Source organism: Pipra filicauda, unplaced genomic scaffold (genome assembly GCF_003945595.2).
Source record: "Pipra filicauda isolate LSUMZ 115617 unplaced genomic scaffold, ASM394559v2 scaffold121_size3267253_pilon, whole genome shotgun sequence".
Taxonomy (NCBI): domain Eukaryota; kingdom Metazoa; phylum Chordata; class Aves; order Passeriformes; family Pipridae; genus Pipra; species Pipra filicauda.
The window spans coordinates 1,193,466-1,217,888 of NW_024103674.1; the positions used below are offsets into that span (position 1 = coordinate 1,193,466).

Consider the following 24,423-nt stretch of genomic DNA (forward strand, 5'->3'; position numbering starts at 1 on the left):
ATGTGGCAGTACACAATCGTCCTTGTTATAGTCAAAGAGACCAAAAATCTTTCACATTTTAGATAAAATTTATTTATGACAAATGAGCAAAGCAGCGCTGGGCAGCCGGGGAGTCTCCGCTCCACCAACGGTCCGCGAGTTTAGAGTTAAGAATCCGCCTCATATATATTTTGTCATTTCCTCCTTTTCAGTAGGCTCCTCCTTGTTTTAGACGTCATTAGTCCTTTCTACGCAGACTCCGTCCTGTTGCTAGGGGGTGGGTTCTTCTTTTTAGGTGGTTTTGGGAGGAAGGCGGTAGTTCTTCCTCTCATTACCGTTGTTTGAACTTGGTACTTGCGCCTGTACCTTTTGTCCTTCTTCTGTAACTCTATGCATTTCCTCCTTATAAGTACATTTAAGGTTTATAGCTAACATGACAGGATATAGCTTGCCATGGTAACATAATATTGCGGTTTGACATTTTGCAATCTAAGTGAATCATGGACTACAACATTACAAATTTTATTTGATCAGCAAATTACCTGTCTTTGCCTTTATTTTGTTGGACAAGGGATGTAATTCCAGTTGCTGCCCCTGCTGCTCCCAGACCAAGGAGCATGGCAATAGTTATGGCAGTAAGTGGTTCTCGTTTTTGTATTCTGTGTTTATTACCATCCCAATGTTCAAGGACCGATTCTTTTGAATGGTAAAGGATTCGGGGTATTACTGTTATCTGTATACAAAATTCCTTGCTTTCGTTAAATATTTGTAAAGACAAGCAGGGGGTTAAACCGGTCTCTGAACATATACCACCATCCCCCTTCGCCAGGTATAGCCCTCTTGTTGTTTGTTTTATTAAGTCTCAGCATTTTCGAGCCACATAAGGTGTCTCTGGCTAGAGGTACTTTTCTTATGCATGTCCCATGTCCGCTAATGTGCTGCATGGTGAGCCCAATTTTCTTTTCATTCCATTTACATTGTCCGGGATTGTCCTCTTCACTTAGGTTAAAAGTAACATTTAGCCCTATTCCTTCATATAAGGGTGGTCTTACATCATAGCACAACTAACAACTTAGAGTAGCATTTGGGTTTGTATGATTAAGAGTTTGGTATGCAGTTTGCACTAATTTCCACAAAGGATTAGTCTCAACAAGTTCTGAGGTTGTAATGTTCTCGGTTGTGACCGTAATGTTACTGGTTACATTATTTTTGATTATTCTATCTTTCAATGCTTTATTTGGTCCCACCTGCTAGGGTTCTTATTGAGGTTTTCCTTTTCTAATCAAAATTAAACCCCCTCTATCTGTTCCAGGTTCCCAGTATCTGACTCCCCAAGTCTTTCCTATTAGCCACCCTGGGTCTTCTGGTTGCATTACCTGGAGGATTATATGAGTACAATTACTATATCCTATGGATCCCCCAGACAAATCCACTTGTGGATGCTTGCAGCCTGGTGGTCCCCATGTCGTTGTTAGGTATTTATCTCGGACAGTAGGGACCCAGGCAGAAGCAATAGTGACACACTTCCAATATGCACAATAATATTGATTACGAGAGTTACAATACCCCTTTCCTGGATTAGATGCAGGACAAAAATAATAAGGCTTCTGGTTTAAGCAACGTTGTAGAGGTACCATTTGGCACAGTGTAACAGAGAAGCTAGGAGGTCCTGCTGTAAGATTTCGCCCAATTATTTTTTGATCGCCCAGTCTGGCAAGGGTCCATTCAAAAGGCTGGTGTGTTTCGCTTCCAATTGCCTGTGTTATATATATTAAACTTATGATCACTGGAACTTTACTCATTTTTGCAAATTGTAATTTAGTTTCCAGTTTGTCCCGGTGGTATTGGCAAAACAATTTACAGATTTCTGTTTCAGCCCGTTGTCCCCTAGTAGGTATCGGGTTATCTCGGCATCGCATACAATAAGGTTGTCTTTTAACTGAAACACAGGACCACTCTTTATTACACTGTAAACATTTGCAAACAACCCAACCTAAATGTCCAGAAGTAGGGTGTTTTATGCAAGGTATCCCCCAGATGTTTTCTATTCTGGGGGTCTCAGATACTTCTGTTTCTATTTCACAACACAAAGGGAAGACGTGAGGTGTTCCCGTTAACTTGTATAGTCCAGCCCCTCCTGTTTGATCAGGTATCCTTTCTCTACTCCAAGGTGCAAAATGTACCTCTCGTAAAGTGTTTCCAGGAGGTATTCAGAACCATTGATATAAACTATTTCTTACTTCCCTTCTGGGATGACTGATCCGCTGGCCTTGTCCTCTTTATCTTCATTCGGAGATCTCCCAGTTCAGACATTACAGCCCATTCTGTGGGAGGCGGTTCTACTGGTCCCTTGACCCGAGTTGCATGAGTCCAACCTCTCTCGGCAGTACGGATTGCTGTGTCTGTGGTAAGAAGAACAACAAAAGGTCTTTCCCAACGAGGGGTCAATGAGGATTCTTTCCAGGTTTTGATTAATACTTGATCTCCAGGCTGAATTTTATGTATAGATATGTCTAAGGGAGGTCGCTGAGTTACTAGTCCTTTCTTTCTCAATTCCTGTCTCCTCTTCATTAATTCAATTATATATTCTCTTAAAAGGGCATCTTCTACTTCTACAATCTACAATGGATTTTCCATTGGGGTTCCGAAATCATATGGCATTCCATACATCATTTCAAATGGTGAAATTCCCATGTCAGTGCGTGGTTGGGTTCAGATGTATAATAAGGCCAATGGCAAACACTTTATTCAATTCATTTTAGTTTCAATCATTAATTTAGTTTCTTTATTTCTCCATTCATCCGTTCTACTTTACCAGAACTTTGTGGATGCCAAGGAGTATGATATTCCCACTTGGTTCCAAAAAGCTCTACTGTTTCTTTAATTATTTTAGAAGTAAAATGCGGTCCTCTATCCAAATCTACCAATGCCATGGTACCATACCTTGGAATGATTTCTTCTAATAAAATTTTGATCACGGTCTTGGCCGTACATCGTGCTACTGGGAAAGCTTCTACAAAGCAGGTGAGATGATCTACCAACACTAGTAGGTATCAATATCTTCCTACTTTAGGTAGCTCAGTAAAATCTGTTTGTACTTTCTCAAAAGGAAACTCACACTCGTTTCCCTTCTTTCGTGCCTTACGCCCTCGCGGCCTATAAGAACCGCACTACCAGAAGGTCCACACTCCCAAAGCACGTCTCAATCGTCTGCACTCCGGGAATCCTTAATCCCCGACCGAACGGAACCGCTTATAAATACTTACTCACTCCTGAGTCGTCGCTCGGATCTTACGGGGAACTGCAGTGTTTTCCTTTGCTCATCCGCCTTAGATCTCGGTCGGATATCCAGAATCTGTACCGCAGAAGGCCCTCTCCAGGACCGTCTGGAAATGGAGTCCCGCAGCACAGAGAGTCTGGATCCAAATAGTTATAGTCAAAGAGACCAAAAATCTTTCACATTTTAGATAAAATTTATTTATGACAAATGAGCAAAGCAGCGCTGGGCGGCCGGGGAGTCTGCGCTCCACCGACGGCCCGCGAGTTTAGAGCCCGCCTCATATATATTTTGTCATTTCCTCCTTTTTATTAGGCTCCTCCTTGTTTTGGACGTCATTAGTCCTTTCTACGCAGACTCCGTCCTGTTGCTAGGGGGTGGGTTCTTCTTTTTAGGTGGTCTTGGGATGAAGGCGGCAGGTCTTCCTCTCATTACCGTTGGTTGAACTTGGTGCTTGCGCCTGCGCATCGCAGGGGCTGAACCGGCCCGGCTCCTCCCGGCGTTTGCTCGGTGTTATCGGGGCACTGCAGCAGCGGGACGGCGCCGGGTGTCACACGGCAGCCCAGGGTGTCTCCAGGGCGGAGGGTGTCACACCAGCGAGGGTGTCCCGGAGAAGGGGCGTCACCGCGGGGTGTCCCGTGTTGTGAGGGTGTCACCGCGGGGTGTCCCGGGTGTCACCGCGGGTGTCCCGGGGCGGAGCGGGGCCGGCCCGGGGGCGGAGCCGCCCCCGCCCCCGCCGCTCCCGCCGGGCTGACGTGGCCCGGGCGCGGGGCGGACATGGCGGACGGCAGCAGGCAGAGCCGGTTGGCTGCGGCCAAGAAGAAGGTGAGGGACCGGGGGGGACGGGACAGGACACGACATGTCACCGCACCACACGGCGGGGCTGGGGCGGCCGCGTTGCGCGAGCCCCGCGCGGGTCGGAGCCCCGGCAGGGCCGGGCCGGCCCGGGCCGAGCGCGGCCTCCCCGGAGGGGCGCGGGCCGGGCCGCCGCCCCCTCGCTCCGGGCCGGGCCGCGGAGGGGCCGCGGGAGCCCGCGGGTGTCGAGGCTGCGGCCCGGCCTTCCCGGCGGGCGGTCGGGGCGAGGCCGGGGCCGGGCGGCCGCGGGGCTGTGCGGGCTGCTGTGCGGGAGTCCCGTGTCCCCTCTCGTCCTCCCCCGCCTCCTTTTTAAATTATTTTTTCATGGTTTTTTCCCTTATTTTTTTTCCCTCGGGGCGGCCCGGCCCTGTCCGTCCCGGCCGTGTTAAAGTCACAGGAACGTGTGTGTGTTCTGGCAAAGTGTCCTGGAGCAGTTCAGGCTTCCATTTTGAAATGCTCCCAGTGGTGGGATCCTGCTCCGTCCCCCGCTGCCCCGCCGTGCCCTGCCCGGCCGGCGGCTCGGTATTTACAGCGATAACCCCGGGACCGGCCCGTTCGGGGCTCAGGTGCGCAGGAATTGCACAGAAACGCTGCCGGGACTCGAGTTACAGCTTATCAGACCGGCACGTCCTGAGCCAAGTAGCTGTGATTAAAAAATCGTTTGTAGATATTTTCTCCCCTTAGTTGTTGCAGTGTCTGTGCTGATGTGTTGCCTGCCTGTGGGGATTGCAGTCTTCCTTCATAAAATCTTACGTGCAGCAGCAGATCTTACTGTCAGGCAGTGCCTTTTCGCATTGCATGCAGGATTAATTGCCTTTTATTAATTTTTCCTTATTGCTCCAAAAATAGTGCTTTTAATCTCCTTATAGCTGCACTGTGGAGTATCAATTTTTTTCCCAAGAATAGCATTAACTGTAAACAAAAGTTTTACAACTCTAATGCTCTTGTCATAAACCCGTCACTTTAGATCTTACTTTATCCTTCTCTGGGTTTGTTTTGATTTTTTTGTCCCAGAGGGGCAAACTCATGGAAGAGCATTTCACTTGTCCTAACACTTGATCTGTATTATTAGCCAATAGAGTTAAGTTTTGGGGGTTTGTTGACATTATAGAAGGCATATTTTTTTGGACTTCAGACTCTTCTTCTGTTCACAGCTGAAGGAATATCAGCAGAAGAACAGCCCTGGAGCAACTGCAGGAACTAAGAAAAAACGCAAAACTAAAGAAGGCAGCAGACCTGCCACTCCCACCACCGATGACCAGCAACCTCCAGAGAACGTGAGTGCCTCATGCTTTCTGTTAAATCATTTCCCACCTCCCTGCTCTTTGGCTTTCTGGACAACCTGAGCGGTGCTGGGAAGTGGTTGTGCTGGTGTAACAGCTGAGTGGTGTAGGTGCTGTATGAAGTGTCCTACAATAGTTGGCAGCCGCCAACTTTCCAGTGGTGGAAGGTGCAGCTGGATCCGGGGTCTGCCCAAAGTGGTGGTGACCGTGCCCTGTGCGTGCCCAGAGCTGCTGTTTTGAGGGGTTTGCTCTGGACGAGGCTGGTTCTTTGGCTGCCTTTGATTGACGTTTTCTCTCTGTCCTTCTCTGAGCCGTTTCTCTTTCCCCTTTTCTTTCGCCTCCTGTAGATTCAGAACATTCTGAAGGTGCTGGTGTCAGACCTTAACCGCTCCAATGGGGTAGCCATACCCTCATTGGACAAGAGGAAGGTGAGGCAGTGCTCGTGTCCCTCGCAGTGACTCGCTGTCCCTCCCGCATGCTTCGGGTTCTGTCCACACTGACCTCCACCTTCGGGGTGGAGCCTCGTCCTCACACATCCATTGTCAGTTGCTTCAGTTCTGTTGCTGTTTTTATTAACATGGAGCTCTTTGTGTTTCCATTGTGCTTGTTTCCTCCTGGTTTGTGTCAAACTTAACACGTGGAAAAGTGAACCTTGTCAAAAAGTCTGCTCAGTGTGTCCTTGAGACAGCTGAGCTTTGAGGAAAACAGGAAGAGGTAGTGCTTTCTTAGCCTGTATTTCTCCTGCTCTGAGTGTCATTGCTTTGTCTCCTGGAGCCTGGTTTCTGAAGGGCACGTTTCTGCTCATCTCCAGGCAGGGAGCTGCCCTGTCAGGTTATTCCAGCCACCCATGTTATGACAGGCAATGGAACTGGCACAGGTGATGTACAGTCTGGCAAGTGCTGTGGGTTTAAATATGCTTGGGCAGGAAGTCAGATACTTCAAAGCCAAGCATGTACAGGCTTTACTGTATTCACATTCCCAAGATCCTGAAGAGGAAAGGGCAGGAAGTGTGCCAAGAAGGGATAGAAACATGTTCAGAAGCAAACATGAACAAACAGCTTTTTAAAAATACTTTTTAAAATACTAGTTTTCAGACAGTCAGTTTATTTAAATGAGGCTCAAATTATGATAGCAACTCAGGGAAGTCAAATTTTGTAGGCCACAGTGTTCTTCCAATTTTGTTGTACCAAAGCCCTGCTTTTAATTTTCACTTGCATCATTTTGGCAGCGTTGTTTCAATGTAGTTGTCATGAAGTAACTCATTATTATATTTACTGCATATCCATGGGTCTCCAGCAATAAATATAACTATAGTGATCACATGGGGTACCTGATAGATGCAGTGAAACCTGCAAGATGGAATGGAGTTCACTCTGAATTGCCTTTGTGTCCTTTTTCTTCTTTTTTTTGGTGTTCTGTCCACCATACAGCAGCTGTTCTGTCCAACACAGAGTTCCTCCAGCTGGACCGTGTAGGTTCTGTATCAGTAGAACTTGAGTGTTGTGAGGACACACTGCCAGCTTTGGGGTGCTGGGTGTGCCTGTCCAGCCTCAGAAAACCTGTGTTGTGACTGAAGTGTCATTCTTGTCCTGGGACTATTTTCAGTGAACACTAATAAGCTCAGTGTAATTTAAATCTCAGAGAAGGAGACTTGTTTCACATTGGAGGCTGTGATGAAGATGGGTGGTCCAGGGCTGTTGCTGAGGTGATGTTTGGCCTTGCAGTGAAGGCCTACCTGTGTCTGCAGCTTTAGTTCTGTTCTGCAAATGGAGAATTCATTACTCTGTTCATTCTTGTTTTCCCTTTTTTTTTTCTCTTTTCTTTAGAGATCTGATTGGCTGTTATGGAATTTGTGGTTTGTTGTGCCTGTGGTTTTAGGAATAATTTGAAAACTAATCTTTAATTGCAATATATATGGAAAGAAAGGTTTCTCTTTCCAGTTGCTGTCTTGTAAAAGCCCTGAGTCAGGAAAATGCTGTTCAGAAGCTGGATGCTAATAGGGCAGAAAAGCTGATCGTTGGCAGCTGAGCTGCTGCTGCCATTGGTGTCTGATGTGAGGCAGAGCCCTCCCTTCTCACCCACTTCAGCCTTCTTGGCTCTGAAACACAGAAAAAACAGCAAAATAGGGGCCTTTGTGTGAAAGCAAACAGACCCTACTATATGCTAAGCTGAGCAGAATTACTTTTTATTCTATATTATTGGAAGCTCACAATGCATAATTTCCATATAAATGTTTTGCTCCTAATGCTTTCAGTTTCCAGCAAATTCAGTTCTTCAAATAGTTTGTTTTTTTTTTTTTTTAAGTTTATTTCAAAACTCTCATTGTGAAGGCAGAAGGAAGGAGTTCTTTTGGTTAAGGCACGTTACTGGTTTTTGCATCTTGAAGCATTGAGCTAAAAGAATGTCCTGATCGGAAGAAATTAAGGAAAAATTTTTGAGGTGTGCTGGGGAAGGAATTCCTCCTGTCCCTCTGATGTTTATATTGGTGAGTGTCTGACTGATGAAGGTGAAGTAACCTTTAGCTGGAAGAAGTGAGGGAGTTCCTCACCTTCCTGTAAGCACCTAACATATATTGCTCCTTGAGGGCACAAGTATCTGTCCTGCTAAAAAGAAATGCAGAAAATTCTGTTTCCCTCTGCAGTCTTCCAGCTTACTGTTTTCATTAAATCTGTCTTCACTGTTGCTGTATTAACCTCACTGCTGGATTCATGAGTGAAGTGCTGAGCAGGTAAACAGGGAATGCCAAGAGAGGGAGATTTCTTGTTTCCTGTGAAAATGCCACGAAGGAAGTGACTGAAATAAGAGGGAAGTTTTCCAGGTGGAATTGGCAGAGAGCTGCAGTGTATTGGCGTGGTTGAATGTTGAAAGATTATCTCATCTGTTTTGTGCTGTTTTTAAGTGATGACTTACTGGAGATGGATGATGAAATCAAACAAATTGCCATAAAACATGAGAGCACTGCTGGGCTGTTATGGCTCTGGGATGCTGTGCAAGAGATTAAATGGTCCAGTTTACTGTGGCTTGGTAGAGGGGGCATCAGATGCCATTCATCCTCCCACAAGGGCTGGATGGGAACTTGCATTGCTGTCCAGAAATAGTGTTTTGGCCCTTCTCTTTTCTGTTTGGATTCTTCTAGTCATGGGATCCATAGTTGCAGCAGGGCCACGGGCACCTGCTCCCAGCCACCTCCCTTTGGCCTGTTCATAAATGTCCTGTTTCTAAACTGGGGGTTCATGGCATGCCACAGATTTCACTGAGTTTTAGATGGAGCACTTGAGTTTGACTAGCCCAGTTCTCAAATAGTCACTAACCTGTTCATTTCCATCTTCATTTGCATACAGAGACCTGTGTTTTCCCCAGGCACAGCTCTAAGGTGGTGTTTTTCAAAGCACAGTGACACTGGCTTTGCCCTCACTTGCTTTTTGGGGAATCTTTTGCAGTGAATCTCATGTATGACAGCTGGGTGACATTATTGCCCTGTGTTAAAGAAGGGAATTGGACTATGGGACATGAGAGGGCACAGCTCTGGAACACTGTTTGTCCATGGTTACAGTCACCTGCTTGCTCTGGGGAGAACACAGGTTCCCTTCCACACGTTCCTAAACAATTGATTGTTCACATCTGTCTGGTTTTCACAGATGGGTCACAAGGTGATGTGTTTGTGTGTGTGTGTTTTTGTCCACTTTGCATGAAGGCTGTAATCCTGTGCTGTGTTTTGTGACAGGCATACTTTGACAGTGATGTTGCCACTCGTAGTGCTGAGCCGCTTGCTCCCGATGTCCCTGTGCTCTCTAACAGCAACAGCCTCCCTAGTTGTGGTTCTGTTCTGCCTGCTCCTGAGAGCATGCAGCTGACACAGGTTTGTGAATTATCATCAATATTGCCATTGAACCGTTGAATGTTGGTTACTGATGCCACCTTTGTGTGGAGAAAGATGATCTTCGTAAATATGACATGAGTAGTTCAGGTTTTCTGCTGTTGAAAGTACTCTGTTTTCCACTCTCCCTCCAGTCACAATGTGTCTGTGAGAGCAGAGAGAGGATGTGTCCCTGCAGCTTCCAAAGCTGTTTTCCTTCCCTTTCTCTCCTCTTCATTATCAAAAAGTACAGAAGGTCTCCAGTCAGAGCAATCTGTGATTCAGTTGAAGGTTTTTCCAGCAAAGTGTTGATTATACTGATGAGTAGTAACAGCAAACATAAAGCCTGTGACACTTGAGTTTATCTATTCCAAGAAACCCAGACTCACACTACCCAGAAGTGATGTGTAAGCCAGGAATGGGTTGGTGATTTTCAGTTCATCTTCCTTTGGGAAACAGTAATTACAGGAGCTGTGGAACCTGAGCCCAGGTGTAATCAAGTGTTCATGACACATTCATAAATGTGACTCCCATCTTCTTTTACAGGCTTGTAAGTTTTTGTGTTTCAATCCACAGATTCACGAAGCTGGGGATCATAAAAATGCTCTGGATGAGAACAGGTGAGTGCCTGTGTTGGCTTTGCAGCAGGACCCCAACAAATTAAGGTTTTATTCCTGCCCAGTGCTGTGCTGATTTGGACAGTTCCCTGGGAGAGGTTTTCATTGTGAGGTCTTTGTTCCCAGGTCTTTCTCATCAACAGAAAGTCTCCGCCAGTTGTCTGAACAACTCAATGGCCTGGTTTCCCAGGTATGACCTCCTTTTCATCCATTTGTTGCATTAATTCTCCTGGTGTTTGATGTGGAGCTTTAAGCAGCCAGCTCAAGGAAACACTCTCCAATCTCAGAGATGTCTGCAGCCATCCTACTAAACCATATGATATTTAAGCATTGGAAAGCAAAAAATCCCATTTTAGGAATGTAGGATTTCAGCAGTAGGAAGAAAAGCAGAGTGGGATGAATGAATTGCATATATTCATGGGAAGATGTACTCTTGATTTAGTGGAAAAGAATCTGAATTCAATCTGCATAATTCAAATCAGCTTGTCAATAGGGGCAGCCAGGGTCTATCCTGAGCCAGAAAAGTGTTTCCTCTGCCTGTGTGTGGTTGGTTGAAGTGACAGGTACTATAAGGAGTGTTATTGTTATAGTAGGTTCTTACTTAATAGTGATTTGTTGCCTTGGGGACAAAAACTGACTTACTTCACTGATTTACTTCTAGTCTACATCGTATGTGAATGGAGAAAGTGCTGTTTCTTCCACAAATATTAAGGAAATGGAAGTAAGTTGTTCTCAGTCTGTCATGGTTTTTTTCTTATTATTTGCTGCTGTTGATCCCTTGTTGGGACTCTGTGCTTCCAGCAGTGTTAGTGAGGCCTAACAGAATGCACAGGTCACATCCATCACTGTCTAGTGTCACCTGGTGCTTGGGTAGTTGTGGTCACAACAGTCAGAGGCAGGTATTCGAGGTGTTCCCAGTTTGAGGACTGGGGATAATCTGGCTTTCATGCAACTGCAGTTCTTATTTCTGATTCACTTTTATGTCAAAATGAAGCCTCGGCAGAAACAGATAAAATAGGTTGACATCCCAGCTGCTTTTGTTGAAACCACAGATTTTGTTTTGTTTGGAGAATCTGATTATATCAAACTGTGATAATGATTTATTTTTCTGTCCTTTTTAATTATTGCTTTTTTCCCCCCCTCCTCCTCTTCTGCTCCTTCCTTTTTCTCCTGTATGCATGTGCCCGTCAGACACGTTACCAGGAGCTGGCAGTAGCCCTGGATTCCAGCAATCTAACTAACAAACAGCTCGTTACAGAGATAGAGGAATTGGTAAGAAACAATCCAACCGACCAGTTTGACATTGTCTTTGCTGCTCCTCCACGCTCTCTGGGTGTCTGCAAGGCTACAGGTTCCCTCACAGTGCCACAAGGAAGGCTGCTCACACAGCACTTTGTAAGGAACAAAATGGGCTGTATGGAAAACCTGGGAGGAGGATCAAAGCCTAGGGCCACTCGTGAGTGTGTTGGCTCACGTGAGGAAGCAGGGACAGAATTTTGCTGTTTCCATTTAAGTGGGCTCTGTTGATCTCCTCATGCTGTCCCTGGATGATAAGCATCCTGATAAAACAGCTATTTCTGGTCCTGGTCTGAATCCTTGAAATACATAGTTCTGGTGCTGGCAGCAGTGTGAAAACCTGTTTCTGCAGGTGGTGATGCTGTTCTAAATTTATCAGCAGAGTGGGAGCAATAGGTCCAAGAGAGCCTGGGGCTGTTTTCTGATCATATCCTCAGCTTCTCTTGGCACAGTGAATGAACTGCTTTGTCCTGTGGCCTGCATGGATTCCTGCTGCTGCTTTTCAGCCTTCAGCTTTAACACTGCAAGAAATGCAGCTAAGTGGACCTGTTTCAGGCTGAAAAGAGCCTTGTGTGAAATACTTTTCCCCATTTTGTTCCTCCCTAAAATTAGGCTTTTCCCAAAGTTCATCATTTCCCAGTGTACCCCATGACCCCTCTTTTTGTTTTATTTTTGGTTTTGGGTTATTTTTGTTCCATTCTGTTTCCTTTTGCGTTTTAGCTGGGCTACAGAGGTATAGTGCATTGCCCACCCAGGATTCTCCTTGTTTGTCAGCTTTTCTATTTGCCTGGAGCTCTGTAGGGCCTTTGCTGCATTTGTGCTCTTGCCTTTGCTTTTCCTGGTTATGTTGAGTGCTGGCATTGCTAAATCAAAACCTCATCCCCCCTCCATCTGTAGTCATGTTTCAAAATGCAGTGAAGGAAGTAGTGGTAGAAAGAAACAGCTTGGCCAATACTCATTATTTGGGGAGGGGGAAAAAATACTAATTATTTAGTTACTTATGAGACATCTGCGAGAAAACTGCCAGGGGGATAAGAGCAGCAAAGGGCAAACAGCTGCAGGGTTTGGTAGCTGCCACTTTTGTCTCCTTCACTCCATACCTACAGATGCACCATGTGCAGTCACACATCACCCATAAGATTGAAATTGGCTGGTTTAGAATTATCCCTTTCCTTGCACCTGGCTCCAGCTCTCTCTCATACCACCTTGGTGGGAGCCTGCCAACGGACGTGCAGCTCTGCATGACTTAGAGGCCAGTTGTTAACTGGGATAAAGGTCTAGGGAATTATTTAAAGGAAAAGACCATTTATTTTTTATTTAAAGTGTTTTTGGTGATTGTCCTGATACACCAGGATGGCTGTGATTAATTGCACAACTGTGGGATATTGCAAGTTTAACTGAAGTTGCTGGATGCTCAGATAGGAACATACAGGGATTTCAACAGAGGTACTGGAGAGGAACTGTCATAATGTACTGAGCAATGAAAAAGATATCAAGTGTATTAATGAAGGGAGCCCCGAATCTCTTAATAGCTGAGATCAACTTCCTGGTCTTCTACAGAAATGGAAATTCTTTTTGCATTAATTGGGCATATTATCCTAATTTGTCAAAGTGAAAATGTTTCCATCAGTATGAGAATATTTTCTCTTAATATCGGTGCATCAATTTTCTTCCGTAGAAACAGCAGAACCAAGAAGCAATGAATCAGCTGGAGAAGGTAAAGTGTGTCCTATTTTTGGATACATAGATACAGAAATAGGTATCTGTGTCTCTAAGGAGTATAAAGAGTCACGGACTGTGGCACAGGAGTGTGTGATCTTGTCTCATGTTAGATTCAGTTTAATTTGTAGCATCAGGTTGAGTATTTTGAATTCATGATTTGGCTCTGCAGGCAGTGTTCTGATTTTGACCAAAGCTAATATTTAAATACTCAAGTTGGAGGAGTGCAGTGGGAGCAGGAGGTTACAGTTTAGGTTCTTGCCAGGAGCTTCCATTCCAACACTGCCACGTTTGTGCTGCAGTGATTGTGCTGTGCTGTCACTGCTGTTCTGGGATGGAAAAATGATTTAAGTAGCTCAAATAATGGAAGATGAACTGTGTCTTTAAAAATACTGGTATCATTTACATGCTAGAAATACTACCAGTGAATCCATACTTTTCTAGTGTGACATAAAACAACATAAAACTAGTTGCCTATTTGTGCTGAATAAGCATAATTTGTTTCTACAGGAAAAGAAGGAGTTTGAACAGAAATTTTCTAAAGAGCAAGCAGCCCTGAGGGAACAGCTACAGGTAAGGCAGAGCCTCCATTACAGTAATGTCACCTGGCTTCTGCTGTTTTCTGATTAGTGACCACTCAGTCTTTAACATGGAAGGAAGCCATGAGTCCATTCCTTCAGGAAAACCGAGAGTGTTGGTCAGCCAGACTGTACTTAACTGCAGGAGCCCTTTACTGAATTACCCTTTTGTGGCAACAGTGGGATTGCAGTGACAAGCAAAGAAGTTTTGCGCTGAGCCGGTTTTCCTTTCCCAAAGGTTCACATCCAGACTATTGGAATTCTCGTGTCTGAGAAGTCTGAGCTGCAGACGGCCCTTGGACACACTCAGCAGGCTGCACGGCAGAAGTCAGGTGAGTGACTGTGAGCACTGCAGCCCAAGCTGGTGCTTACACTGTGGGTTTCAAGTCACAGGCATGACAGTTGCTGGCAGCCAGTTCACAGCACTCCCTGACTCCTCAGTGAGCAGGATTTGGCACTGGCACTGCTGCTGTCATCATCCAAATGGGAGCATGTTGGTCCCATGGCAGTTGAGGTTCTTTTGTGCATCACTAAAGCCTTGTCAGCTTTGTTGGGCCTGGTGACTACCCCAGACTGTTCTTTTCTGATCTTTTAAAACTTTGTTCCTGTTCTCCACCCTCCCTCCCACACAGCTGTCATGTTAATATAGGTTTTACCCAAGCCTTTTATTCTGAACTACATTTGAGCAATTTATCCTAATAGGAAAAAACCCCCCAAACAAATATTGTCTGTTGTTCTGCAAAGGAAGTTTCATCATCTCCCTCTAAAAGTGAGGCAGGTAGTTACAGAGAGCTTTGCTTCCAGAGCTGCTAGTGAATCACCTGTAGAGCCAGGAACCAGTTCTGCTGATACACAAAGCTCTGTGCTGCCTGAAGAGCTTGTTGACAAAGTAGAAAGTGCTGTTCAGCCAGTTCCAAAAAGCTCTTTGTGGTGTAGCTGTGACTGCCTGTGCTCTGACTTGTGCAGGGGAAGCTGAAAGCCTCGCTGCCCGTTTACATTCATCTCGCCAGCGGGTGTCGGAGCTGGAACGCACCTTGTCCTCCATCTCCATGCAGCAAAAACAGTCAGAGAAGGTAAGAGTCACCTCTCTTTGTGCTTAACCAGCAGCTCTGCCTTTGGCTGTTTGCTTATTACTACACTGCTGCAAAGCCTGTAGTCCCTGCTTAGAGAAGAAGCAGAAATTAACCCTGTTAATTGTTAATTAACCTTGTAAAGCCCTGTAGTCTCCATGATCAAGGCAAACTTCACTCAGGTTTCTGTGACTACTAATCATATGGTCCAGTTGCTGTCTTCACATATGACACCTCACTTCATTAGTCTGGCAGCTTCACACAACAGAGACCTTGTCCCAGAATTCTCCATCAAACACACACTTCAGTATTGATACTAATCCAGAAGTCTGCAGAAATAACCTCGTTCCATTAGTAGCATCACATTTGAAGAGACTGAGCACACTTATTCCTGGCAAATTCAGGTGGTTCTAAGCAAACCTGTCCTGAGGTTTTTGCTAAAGTTATGACCTTTTCTGGTTTAGCTGATCCGTTAAAGGTGAAATGAAGTATTTTTTTAACTTCTTTTGTTTGGCTAAAGTCTGTAGATGCATCAATAGTTTCTTTTTTCTGCAGCATAATAAAGAGCTAGTGAAGGAGCGAGACAACCTGAAAATGGAACTGTACAAACGAAGGTAAGTCCCTTCTGCTCATTACTGCAATAGGACTCTTCTCAGAGAGCCCCAAAACATAACAAGGGGCACAGACCACAGGTCTCCAAACTTGGGAGGTTGGATATTCAATTACAAAAAAAATAGCCACTAGATGTGACATTTCTGTGATTCTAGCTGCCAAGAAGCACTGGACTGTAGATTTATGACCTGGACATCAGCAGACCCAGAGTACATGCAGTGGTGCCACTTTAATCTTTTGTTTGTTTCAGCAAAAGTAGTGAGGAAATAAAGCAGCAGAATTCGGAGCTGTCAGAGAAAGTTCATTCCCTGGTGTCCAAGAACTCAGCTATGAAGTTGGATGTGGAAGATTTGCAGAAGAAACTGGAAATGGCTGAACTGATGATTCAACAGGTGAGGGCAGATCACACTGATCATTGTCAGACTTCCTTCTGAGAGAGGGGGCAAGACTTAACTCTTGGCTTTAAAGGAAGGCACAAAAACTCATCAAGACATCCCTTCAGTGAGGCCTTGGAGGAACAGAAAGTTTGTAATCTAAAGAGTTGGAGCAGTAGATTTAAAAACATTGTGACATTGGGCTGCTAAAAGAGTGTTGTACAGTGTGAGGGGGTGACTGAACGTACCAAGTGAGGAAATATGGTGACTTTTCAGCTTGTATCTGCTCAGCACTTTGGTTACTCAGCTGTGCAGTCTCACTGAGTAACCAGCTGAGTAGGGGTGGTGTTTGTACCCACCCAAGCAGAAGAAGCTGGATTGGACAGTGGCAGCTTGGAAGTCAGCTGGGGAAAGTTAGGAGAAGCAGCCAGTTAGAAAGGGACTGCATGGAGCAAGCTGTTAGCAGGTCAGAGAGCAAGCCTGGTGTTACCCTGGGCCTGGGAGGGAAGAAAATGCTCTTTTTTTTTACTCCTGGACAGTGGCTTAAGTTACCCTTGAAAGAAAGCCAACTGCTGCTCTGCTGGGAAAAGTACTGTGCCTCAACTGAATCAGTCTTGCTGCTTTGTCCACTGACATGTTCCAGACATTGGCTTTAAATTCCTGACATGTTTGACAATTTTTAAGGTCACAGACTTTTATACCATCTGATCTGGCTGTGCAATGCAGACTCTGGAAATGCAGAGTTTCTGAGCCAAAGTTTGATTAAGTCCTATTTTCTTAATTAAAAAAAAATCAGTAAGTGTAAAATTGGTAGGGAGTAGCTGCCCAGTTCAGCCTGTTTTACAGGATTAATATCTTAAGCTTTAAAAATTTTAATCCCCTTTTTTTTCTTCACATTGAACTTCACTGTGAGTTGGAGCACTTTAGAGAACAGTAGGTTACAATGTGGATCGTGTGGCAGGTTACTGTCAGGGGAAAGGCTATGCAGGAACTGAGTATTAACATTTTTCCTCAAATTTCTGATTTTTATTGACAGTTCTCAAACCAGACAGGGAGTCTGGATGCAAACCAGCAGCTGCAGATGGCTCTGGAGGAGAAGGCGAGCCTGGAAGCCCAGGTTGCTCAGGTAAGAGGTTGTATGAAATACAACCCAGATCTTGATGTCTGTAGAGAAATTTGTGTGGCCGAAAAATGCAGCCCGAGCTTTGCACTGACCCTGCTTTCTTCAAGCTTTATCCCTTAAGCAGTCACTGCCAAATTTATTCAGCCAATGTGATTTTCTTTGTGTTTGATTTTGCCTTGAACAGCTCTCAGAGTCACTTCAGCAGCTCCAGGCAGAAAGGGATCAGTATGTAGAGAAACTGAAGGAGGAGGGGAGCATTTGGCAGCAGCGGGTGCAGCAGCTCTCTGAGCAGGTAACCCCAGGGGCAGGGTCACACTGCTCTGGACAAACACAGGCTGCAGGAAATGCACCCTGAACGTTGTTCTAATTTTGACTCGTGTGGCCTTGCAGGTCCACACGATGGCAGAGGAGAAGGAGAAACATATGGCCCAAATTCGGGAGCTGGAAGCCAACATTACAGAGTTGATGAGCACATCAGGTAGGGCTTCCAAAGTGGGGCTTCCCACTGCAGAGTGCCAGCTGGATAACTCTGTCCTGCTGTACAGGTGCTTCCACACACATGTGGGTGTGAAGCTGTGAAGACAGCTGGAGGCCAGCTGACCCTTAGAACCCTCTTCTCCTGGCAAACAGCAAAGGAATTCTTGCAGTGAATGGCCCAGCATCCTGATTCTGTCTGTAGTACCTGCCTGACTGTGCTGTTGGCCTCTCTGGCCCAGGAGTTTGGGAAGGCAGGATGCTCTTGCTAGGGCTGTGGGGGATTCAGCAGACAGGAGGATGCTGTGCTTGGTTTTGGGGTAGGTTTGCTCCTTTGTTCCTCTCTCAGTGCTGTGCACCGAGGACTGGACACTGCAGCTGGTGATCCCTTCTGGGTCAGAGAGCCTTACAGGCTGGGGTGTGCCTTGTGTACCCAACAGGGATGTGTATTACCCAGGATTTACCCTGTGACTGAGCTGCTTGTCATTCCATCTCCTCAGCAGTGAAGCCCATGGATGTGGAGCCCTCCTCCCCGCCTGGGCCCACGGCAGCAGAGCTCAGCCTGCAGGAGGAGATCCAGAGGCTGCAGCAGGAGAAGGAGGAGCTGCAGGGGCAGTACCAGGCCCAGGTCCGGGACAATGAGCAGCTGAGCCACCTGAACCAGGAGCAGGAGGAGCGGCTGCTGGAGCTGGAGAAGGCTGTGCAGCGCTACAACGAGGAGTCTGTGGACAGGCAGCAGATCCTGGAGGACATGCAGAGTGACAAGGCCACCATCAGCAGGGCACTGAGCCAGAACCGGGATCTGAAGGAGCAGCTGGCTGAGCTGCAGAATGGGTTTGTCAAACTGGTATGTCTCTTTGGGGCATCTTTTCCCACTGCTTCCCTCACTGGTGAAATCCTTTAGTAGTGTAGATGTAAAAAACTGGCAGAAGCATTTATCCCTCTCTTGTCCTGTTATGCTATGGATTCTCTGTCTTCTAACACCATGCCAAGAGGTTCCCTGTAATTCCTTACTCCCTCTAGTGCTCTGGACAGGTGAAACCAATGTCTTTGTCCGAGCAGTTTCCTTTTCCCTCTCCTCCCCTGGCAGTCAGGCTGTTTCTGTCCCTGATTATTCCTCCTGCCCTTTTAACTGGATATGCAATTCCTGTATTTGCCCATGAGAAATTTCTCAGCAGTCTTTCTTGCTGCTGTCATTCTTGCCCATCATGGAGCTGAATCCTTACTCTTGCTGTGCTTCTTTCAATATAACACCTTCCCCTTTGGGCCCTGGCAGACTGACACATGGTCTGGCCACTGATTTTTTTCCTTAGTCCTTTCTGAACTTGTTTTTGAATGTCTGTGGCTCTGTTTGGGATATTCATACCACCCATCTGCTTGGGAGCTGACAAGGCTGCGTGATGTGCCAGGCCTCTTCTTGGCACTGTCCCAACACTGATTCCCCTGGCTCTTTCCTTGCTCTTCTCCCATCTTCTGATCCTTTCTTTAAGTTATTTACTGTCCTGAACAGTCAATATATGGCCTTTAATTACAGCCTAGAGTAACACCAGAGATGGCACCCCACTGTATCGGGAATGCACATGGTTTATTGAGAGCCTGTGTTTTATGGTGGCTGGGGCAGTTTCCTTCCACAGTGGTGTTTGTCTTGCAGACAAATGAAAACATGGAGGTTACAAGTGCCCTACAGTCAGAGCAACACGTAAAGAAGGAGCTGGCCAAGAAGCTTGGGCAGCTGCAGGAGAACCTGGGGGAGCTCAAAGAGACGGTGAGCACCAGCAGGGGGATGGCAGGGCCGGTGCAAGCTGCTGGCAACTTCCCAAACGTTGATGGAAGGATGGAAACGGGCATTGTAATGTTCAAGCTGGGAGCCTTCCCCTGTCGTCTGCTGCCTGATGTGGGCAACCAGCATGTGGGGGCAGATGGTGGCTGCCTGCCTGGTTGGTGGCTTTGGGGCAATGTTGACAGCTTGGATCATGTTTCTGGCAGAAAGGGTTTGATGTGGTGGTTTGATCTTGTTCTCTCAGCTGGAGCTGAAGACACAGGAGGCCCGGGGCCTGCAGGAGCAGCGGGACCAGTGCTACAGCCACCTGCAGCAGTACACCCTGGCCTTCCAGCAGCTTGCAGCTGAGAAGGAGGAGCTGCACAAGCAGTACCTGCTCCAGACACAGCTCATGGACCGGCTACAGCACGAGGAGGTCCAGGGCAAGGTCACGGTGGAAATGCACCTGAAAGAGCTGCAGCAGACCAAGGTAACAGTAAAAGGGGGCAAGTGGAAAGATGGGAGGAAAAGTGAAATATTCAGTGAAAAGTCAGGTTGAGTTTTTGCAATCCCTTCCACCGTGGGCTGTTCTGCGATTACACCCTGTGCCATACAGGTGAATGATGCTTGTCTGGAGCAGAAGCACTTTTTTTGTGTTGTCTGTGTGTGATGCTACTGTCTGAAGAATAGTGACTGTTTGCAGTCTGGCTTAAGTTTCAGTGATCTTCTGCTTCTCCCCTGCAGGAAAGTCTGGAAGCTGTAGCCAAGGAAAACAAAGAGCTGCAGGCCCAGATCAGTCAACTGGCAGCAGAAATGGATGGTAGGATTTTGCACCAACTGGAGGGTGAGTAGCTGCATCAGGGAGCAGGCAGAGCTGGGCTCTCTGGGGTATTGCCTCCTTGTTCACCTTCCTCCTTTCACAGAAGACGATGAAGCAATGAATGAAGAAATCCAAAAACCTTCATTTGTGATCCCGGAGAAATTTGAAAGCCATGAAGAAATGGTGAGTCTTAAGGGGTATAAAAGCCTTTGGTTTTAGTTCTAAAGAAATGTCCGGAAAAGGACGTTTATCAGCTGTGATCCTACCAGCTGAGTGCAGTCATGAGGGGAGTTCCTTGTGCACAGCAGCAAGAAGCCAAGACTTCTGCAGCATCCTTGCAAAACAGGCTGGAAGTCTGGCAGTGGCTTGCCTTATGAAGGCAACTCAGCTGGCACAGCAGCTCCTTAATGGGGTTTTGATGATGATGTTCTCTTTAATTTGAAAGCAATTTGGAAATGGTGTCAAATATCTGCTAGATTTTTCTGCAAGTACAGTCACAATACTGCAGTCAAAGAGGTATCATGGGAGCCAGTATTTAACCTGCACGTTGGTACTGCTTGCAAATGAGAGAAGATACAGTAGCTGCTGCCTGGTTCAGTTCCAGGACAGTCACGCAGTACTTTGGTTTCATACCCATAAATAAAATGAGGCAAACTGTTACTCTGTCCTGAGATGCACCACTGACCCCGCTGAACACAGGGAAGCACTAATGTGCACACTCTGGAATTCTTCTTAGGTCACCTTCGTGACCTCTGCCATGTCCCAAGTGGAGCAGGAGAGACAAGGCCTGAGGCAGCAGCTGGCTGCTCAGAAGCAGCAGTGCAGGACCCTCCTGCAGCAGATCACAGCTCTCAGGCAGGAGCAGCAACATCACATCGCGCTGGACGGAGGTAAAACTTTGCCACAGTTTGGGGACAGTGTGACCATGAGCTGTGCCTGGGCCAGCTGGTTGTGGCTGCTCTGAGACAGACTCACTGTGCCTGTGAGTGCATCCTGCCCTAGGAGGAACTGTAATTTGCACACTTCCCCTCCAGGTTCCATTATGGATACTGTTCCAGTGGAGGTTCATGAGGCTTTGAAAACTGCCATGGACAAGCTACAGGTAAAGCAAAGGATCTCACGTTGTTTCAGCTCTGCTGCTCTGCTCAGCCAGACTTGGATCCAGTGTCAGACAAACACAGCACACAGATTGTAGGGGAATAAGTAGCAGATGTTCCATAATAAGAAGCTCCTTCCTAAAAAGCCCATCACAGCCTGTCTCAGCACAGGAAAGCTTGCAGCAGTAACTGCCCTCCCACCCCTAGAGGCTGTGGAGTGACCACACTGACCCGTGGTCTTTTCCTAAAGAAATAGCTGAAAACAGACTCTTCACCCTGCTGGGGTGAAGCAGGTGGTCTGCAGTCCAGGAGCTGAGTATGACCAGAGCTGTGCTGCCCCAGCAATGAGAAGGTAAAAGACACCTTGTTTCATGCAGAGATGCCTTTTCACACCTTCTCTATTTCTGTTCCTTTTTAGCGTGAGATTGGAAACAAGCTGTAAAGGAGCAGGGTTTGTTCCCCAGGCTCAGACCAGTGTCAGGGGGGGTGTTGTCTTTAGCACAGGTGTTGTCTGTACGTGACTGACCCCCGTTTCTGTGTTCAGTTGCGTTTCACAGAGCTGATGCACGAGAAGGCTGATCTGAAGGAACGTCTGGAGGAGCTGGAGCACCGCTGCATCCAACTGTCTGGGGAAACAGACACCATTGGTATGTTCAGGCAACACCAGCACAGGCTAAAGCTTGTTCAGTGTGTTACATGTGGAGCAGAAGGTCCCCAACAGCTTTTGGAACTGGAGCCCTCCAACTACCAAGCAGTTTCTGTCTCCTACTGCTGCCTAACTGGGCTAGGTCTCCAGTCCAGGGCTGGGTTTTCTGTATCCTCATGCCACATAACTCTGTGTTCACCATAAGACTTGTACCTCAGTCTTGCTGACACTCCTGATCCTTCTCTTGTCTTCCAGGGGAGTACATTGCACTGTACCAGAGTCAAAGGGCTATCCTCAAACAGAGGCACCAGGAGAAAGAGGAGTATATCAGCAGGTTGGCTCAGGATAAGGAAGAGATGAAGGCAAGGAATCTTTCCTGTGGTACTGCTCCAAGCAGGGCGGGCCCAGGGAGCACTTGCACAGTCCAAACCTTCACACACTGTTCCATTTGTGACAGGGGTAGGACTGCAAACTGCAGGGGTGTGTTTGGGTTGGGTGAACATTTCATGGGCTTTCCTTTCCTTTGGTGCAGATGAAACTACTGGAACTGCAGGATTTAGTGATGCGCCTGGTCAGGGAAAGAAATGAGTGGTACAGCAAGTATGTAGCAGCTGCTCAAAACCCAGAGCTGTTGGGCAGCCAGGCGGGAGCTGTGCTGCCAGCGGAGAGGCGCATCGAGCTCAACGCCACCGACGGAGAAGGTGAGCTACAGGACCAGCTCTGAGCATGGAATGGCCCTTGGAGTCAGTGTTGTGTGAGGATGGGAGGAGTTACCTGCCTGCCCTGTCTGTGTTCCTTACAGGGTTACGAGAGGTGAATCTGTCAGAGGAGGCGGAACAAGAGGCTGCTGTTCTTCATCAATCCGGTTTCCCCCCTATCGACAGTAAAGCTGCTCAGCCAAACCAAGAGGACCCCACAGCAAAGCAGATAATGCAGCTTCTCAGAGAAATCCAGAACCCTCAGGAGAGGCTGGGCTCCCTGCCCGAAAACCCGTGCATTCCCTTCTTCTACCGTGCTGATGAGAACGATGAGGTCAAAATCATGGTAGTTTAAGTGGTGCTAAATCTGACTGACAGCAATTTTCCATGGGCCTGAAAGGACTTAAAACTGACTTGTACGTGCCCATACCTCTGCTCAGTGCCCTCGGTCAGAACAGATTCCTAAAGACATCAGTAAAGAGAGATTGCATCAGATGGAACTCGAGCATCAGACCTCATCTTCTCTTTCTCTTTTCTGTTACTTGGTGTGCTTGGAGTACAGGCAGACTCTTAACTCATCCTGGGAGGCAGCTGGTGCTGGCACATCACCTGGGCCAGGTTCAGGCTGAGGGGAAAGGAGTCCGTGATTTTGGGCAAAATGACTTAATCCCTTGTCCCAGACTCTGCTGCCACAGCCGTGACTGAGCCGCGGTTCAGATCCGTCACTAACGACTGTCATCAGCCTCGTTCCTTCCAGGGTTCCCAGAGTAACTAACTTGTTCTGGTTATGGACTCTTTGGACTCTTTAACAGGTTGGGTTTGTTTCATACTACGTATCTTAAACTCCCCCCTTCCTGCTGCAGCCTCTCTCTTGCACCTGTATTTGGGAACAGGCTTGTCAGTCTCTGAGCCCCCGGCGAGCGGCTCCGGGGCAGCACCTCCAGCCCTGTGTTCTCATTGCCAGGGGAAGGGACTGAGGGGGGCCTTGGGGGGCTTTTGGTTACTTGACAAAGCTTTATGTGATTCTTGGGAGTGGGGTGGAAATGTAACTGCACTTTGAAGGATGATGTGTTTCACTTGTATGTGTCTGAAGGTTTTATTTATTTTAAGAAATGGGAGAAATAAGTAAAAGGAAACCACTTAATAAACATGCTTCATTTTGAATTTCTGGACTCTTAGGGGTTCTAGTTCTCCATCCCTCAGCTTTCCTCTTCTCCCATTTTGGTAAGGAGAGCAGTAGAGGGGTGGAAACCAAGATCCTGTGGCCCAAGTTTCTGGGACATATCAGCACCTGGCACTGCCTTGAAGCCACAGCCCTGATTCTGAGGAGAAAACAAAACATGGAGGGAGGAGAGAGCTCCCTGAAGCAGGAGCAGAACAACTCTGGGTGGAAGTGGTGAAGTGAACTGCATCTGGATATCCTGCTACTGAATTTGCCTTCAGGCAAGAACTGCCTGTTCTTAGGAGGGCTGGTTTCAGCAATGGAGTTCTAAGGGAAAGCACAGGTGAGGTTTAAGGGACCTGATCAGCCCAGCTGTGTGATCAAACACAAGCCTGGGCTGGTGCCTGAAGCAGCACCCACCACCTTCCTGTTACCTGTGGAGATACAGAGGCAAGCACAGGAACACAGAATCAATTTTTGTGTTTGTTCAACAGGAGAGACTGTTCATTTCCTCATGTCCAAGCTGGTGAAGCTTTACACCAGTGTGACAGAGAGCTTTTCTTCTACTGCCAGAGGCAGATTAAGTGGGGGTTGGTTTTTTTTTCAAATGATCCATCTCAATATTTCCATATACAACTGAAAAAAGAGCACAGAGCACACTTAGTGCTTTCCTGTGATCCCCCAGGGGAAGATGGAAGCAGGTTTCTGAACTCCATTTGAATGGCAGGAGTGGTGTCAGTCTGTTCTAGCACAAGTGACTGGGCTCCCCAGTTCCCAGCAGTGGGGGTGTGTACATACTGTATCTGTGTACAATGCTGTATGTTCTTTGAAGAGAGACTAAGCCTGTTGCAGTGTTCATGCCTGCTCCAGCTATTCATAAATCTGTATCATAACTAATAGGGGAAGGGCTGTGATTTAATACAGAGCATTATTGTAAATGGAATAAATCTTCATTGGGTGTTTAGTACTGTGAAGGAGACAAGACCAGTGAAGGAGGTCTGTGGTCTGTTGCAGAGGTGACTTAATCCTGTTACAAATTTGCTTTCTGAATAAACTTATTCAGAGGGGCACTGACTAGATGTATTTCTTCTGCACAGATCACCTTGAAATTAGGCCAGAAAAAGGTAA

The 24,423-nt window shown here is 46.8% G+C and overlaps 1 protein-coding gene and 1 long non-coding RNA gene across 8 annotated transcripts; one reads left to right on the forward strand and one right to left on the reverse strand.

Moving 5' to 3' along the window:
- Positions 1 to 49: 49 nt before the first annotated feature.
- Positions 50 to 3,990, reverse strand: LOC113992553. Its single transcript, XR_003542282.2, has 2 exons — positions 3,246 to 3,990; positions 50 to 2,381 (listed from the first exon to the last, which is right to left on the reverse strand). It is a non-coding gene; the product is annotated as an uncharacterized LOC113992553 (long non-coding RNA).
- GOLGA2 (golgin A2) lies at positions 3,707 to 24,362 on the forward strand. Of its 7 annotated transcripts, none has more exons than XM_027729948.2 (28): positions 3,707 to 4,081; positions 5,266 to 5,388; positions 5,742 to 5,822; positions 9,119 to 9,253; positions 9,827 to 9,870; positions 9,994 to 10,057; positions 10,529 to 10,588; positions 11,059 to 11,139; positions 12,842 to 12,880; positions 13,393 to 13,455; positions 13,699 to 13,792; positions 14,427 to 14,533; positions 15,086 to 15,144; positions 15,393 to 15,534; positions 16,553 to 16,642; positions 16,824 to 16,931; positions 17,030 to 17,117; positions 17,614 to 17,960; positions 18,765 to 18,878; positions 19,138 to 19,362; positions 19,617 to 19,716; positions 19,799 to 19,875; positions 20,429 to 20,582; positions 20,727 to 20,794; positions 21,334 to 21,436; positions 21,691 to 21,797; positions 21,968 to 22,136; positions 22,238 to 24,362. In XM_027729948.2, the coding sequence occupies exons 1-28, from the start codon at positions 4,034 to 4,036 to the stop codon at positions 22,486 to 22,488; spliced, it is 3,141 nt and encodes a 1,046-aa protein (XP_027585749.1). In that variant the 5' UTR covers positions 3,707 to 4,033; the 3' UTR covers positions 22,489 to 24,362. The 7 variants fall into 7 exon arrangements, with proteins under 7 accessions (XP_027585749.1, XP_027585753.1, XP_027585751.1 ...); XM_027729946.2 differs by having other exon boundaries at positions 3,709 to 4,081; positions 17,617 to 17,960; positions 19,796 to 19,875; XM_027729945.2 differs by having other exon boundaries at positions 3,710 to 4,081; positions 19,796 to 19,875.
- Positions 24,363 to 24,423: the final 61 nt, after the last annotated feature.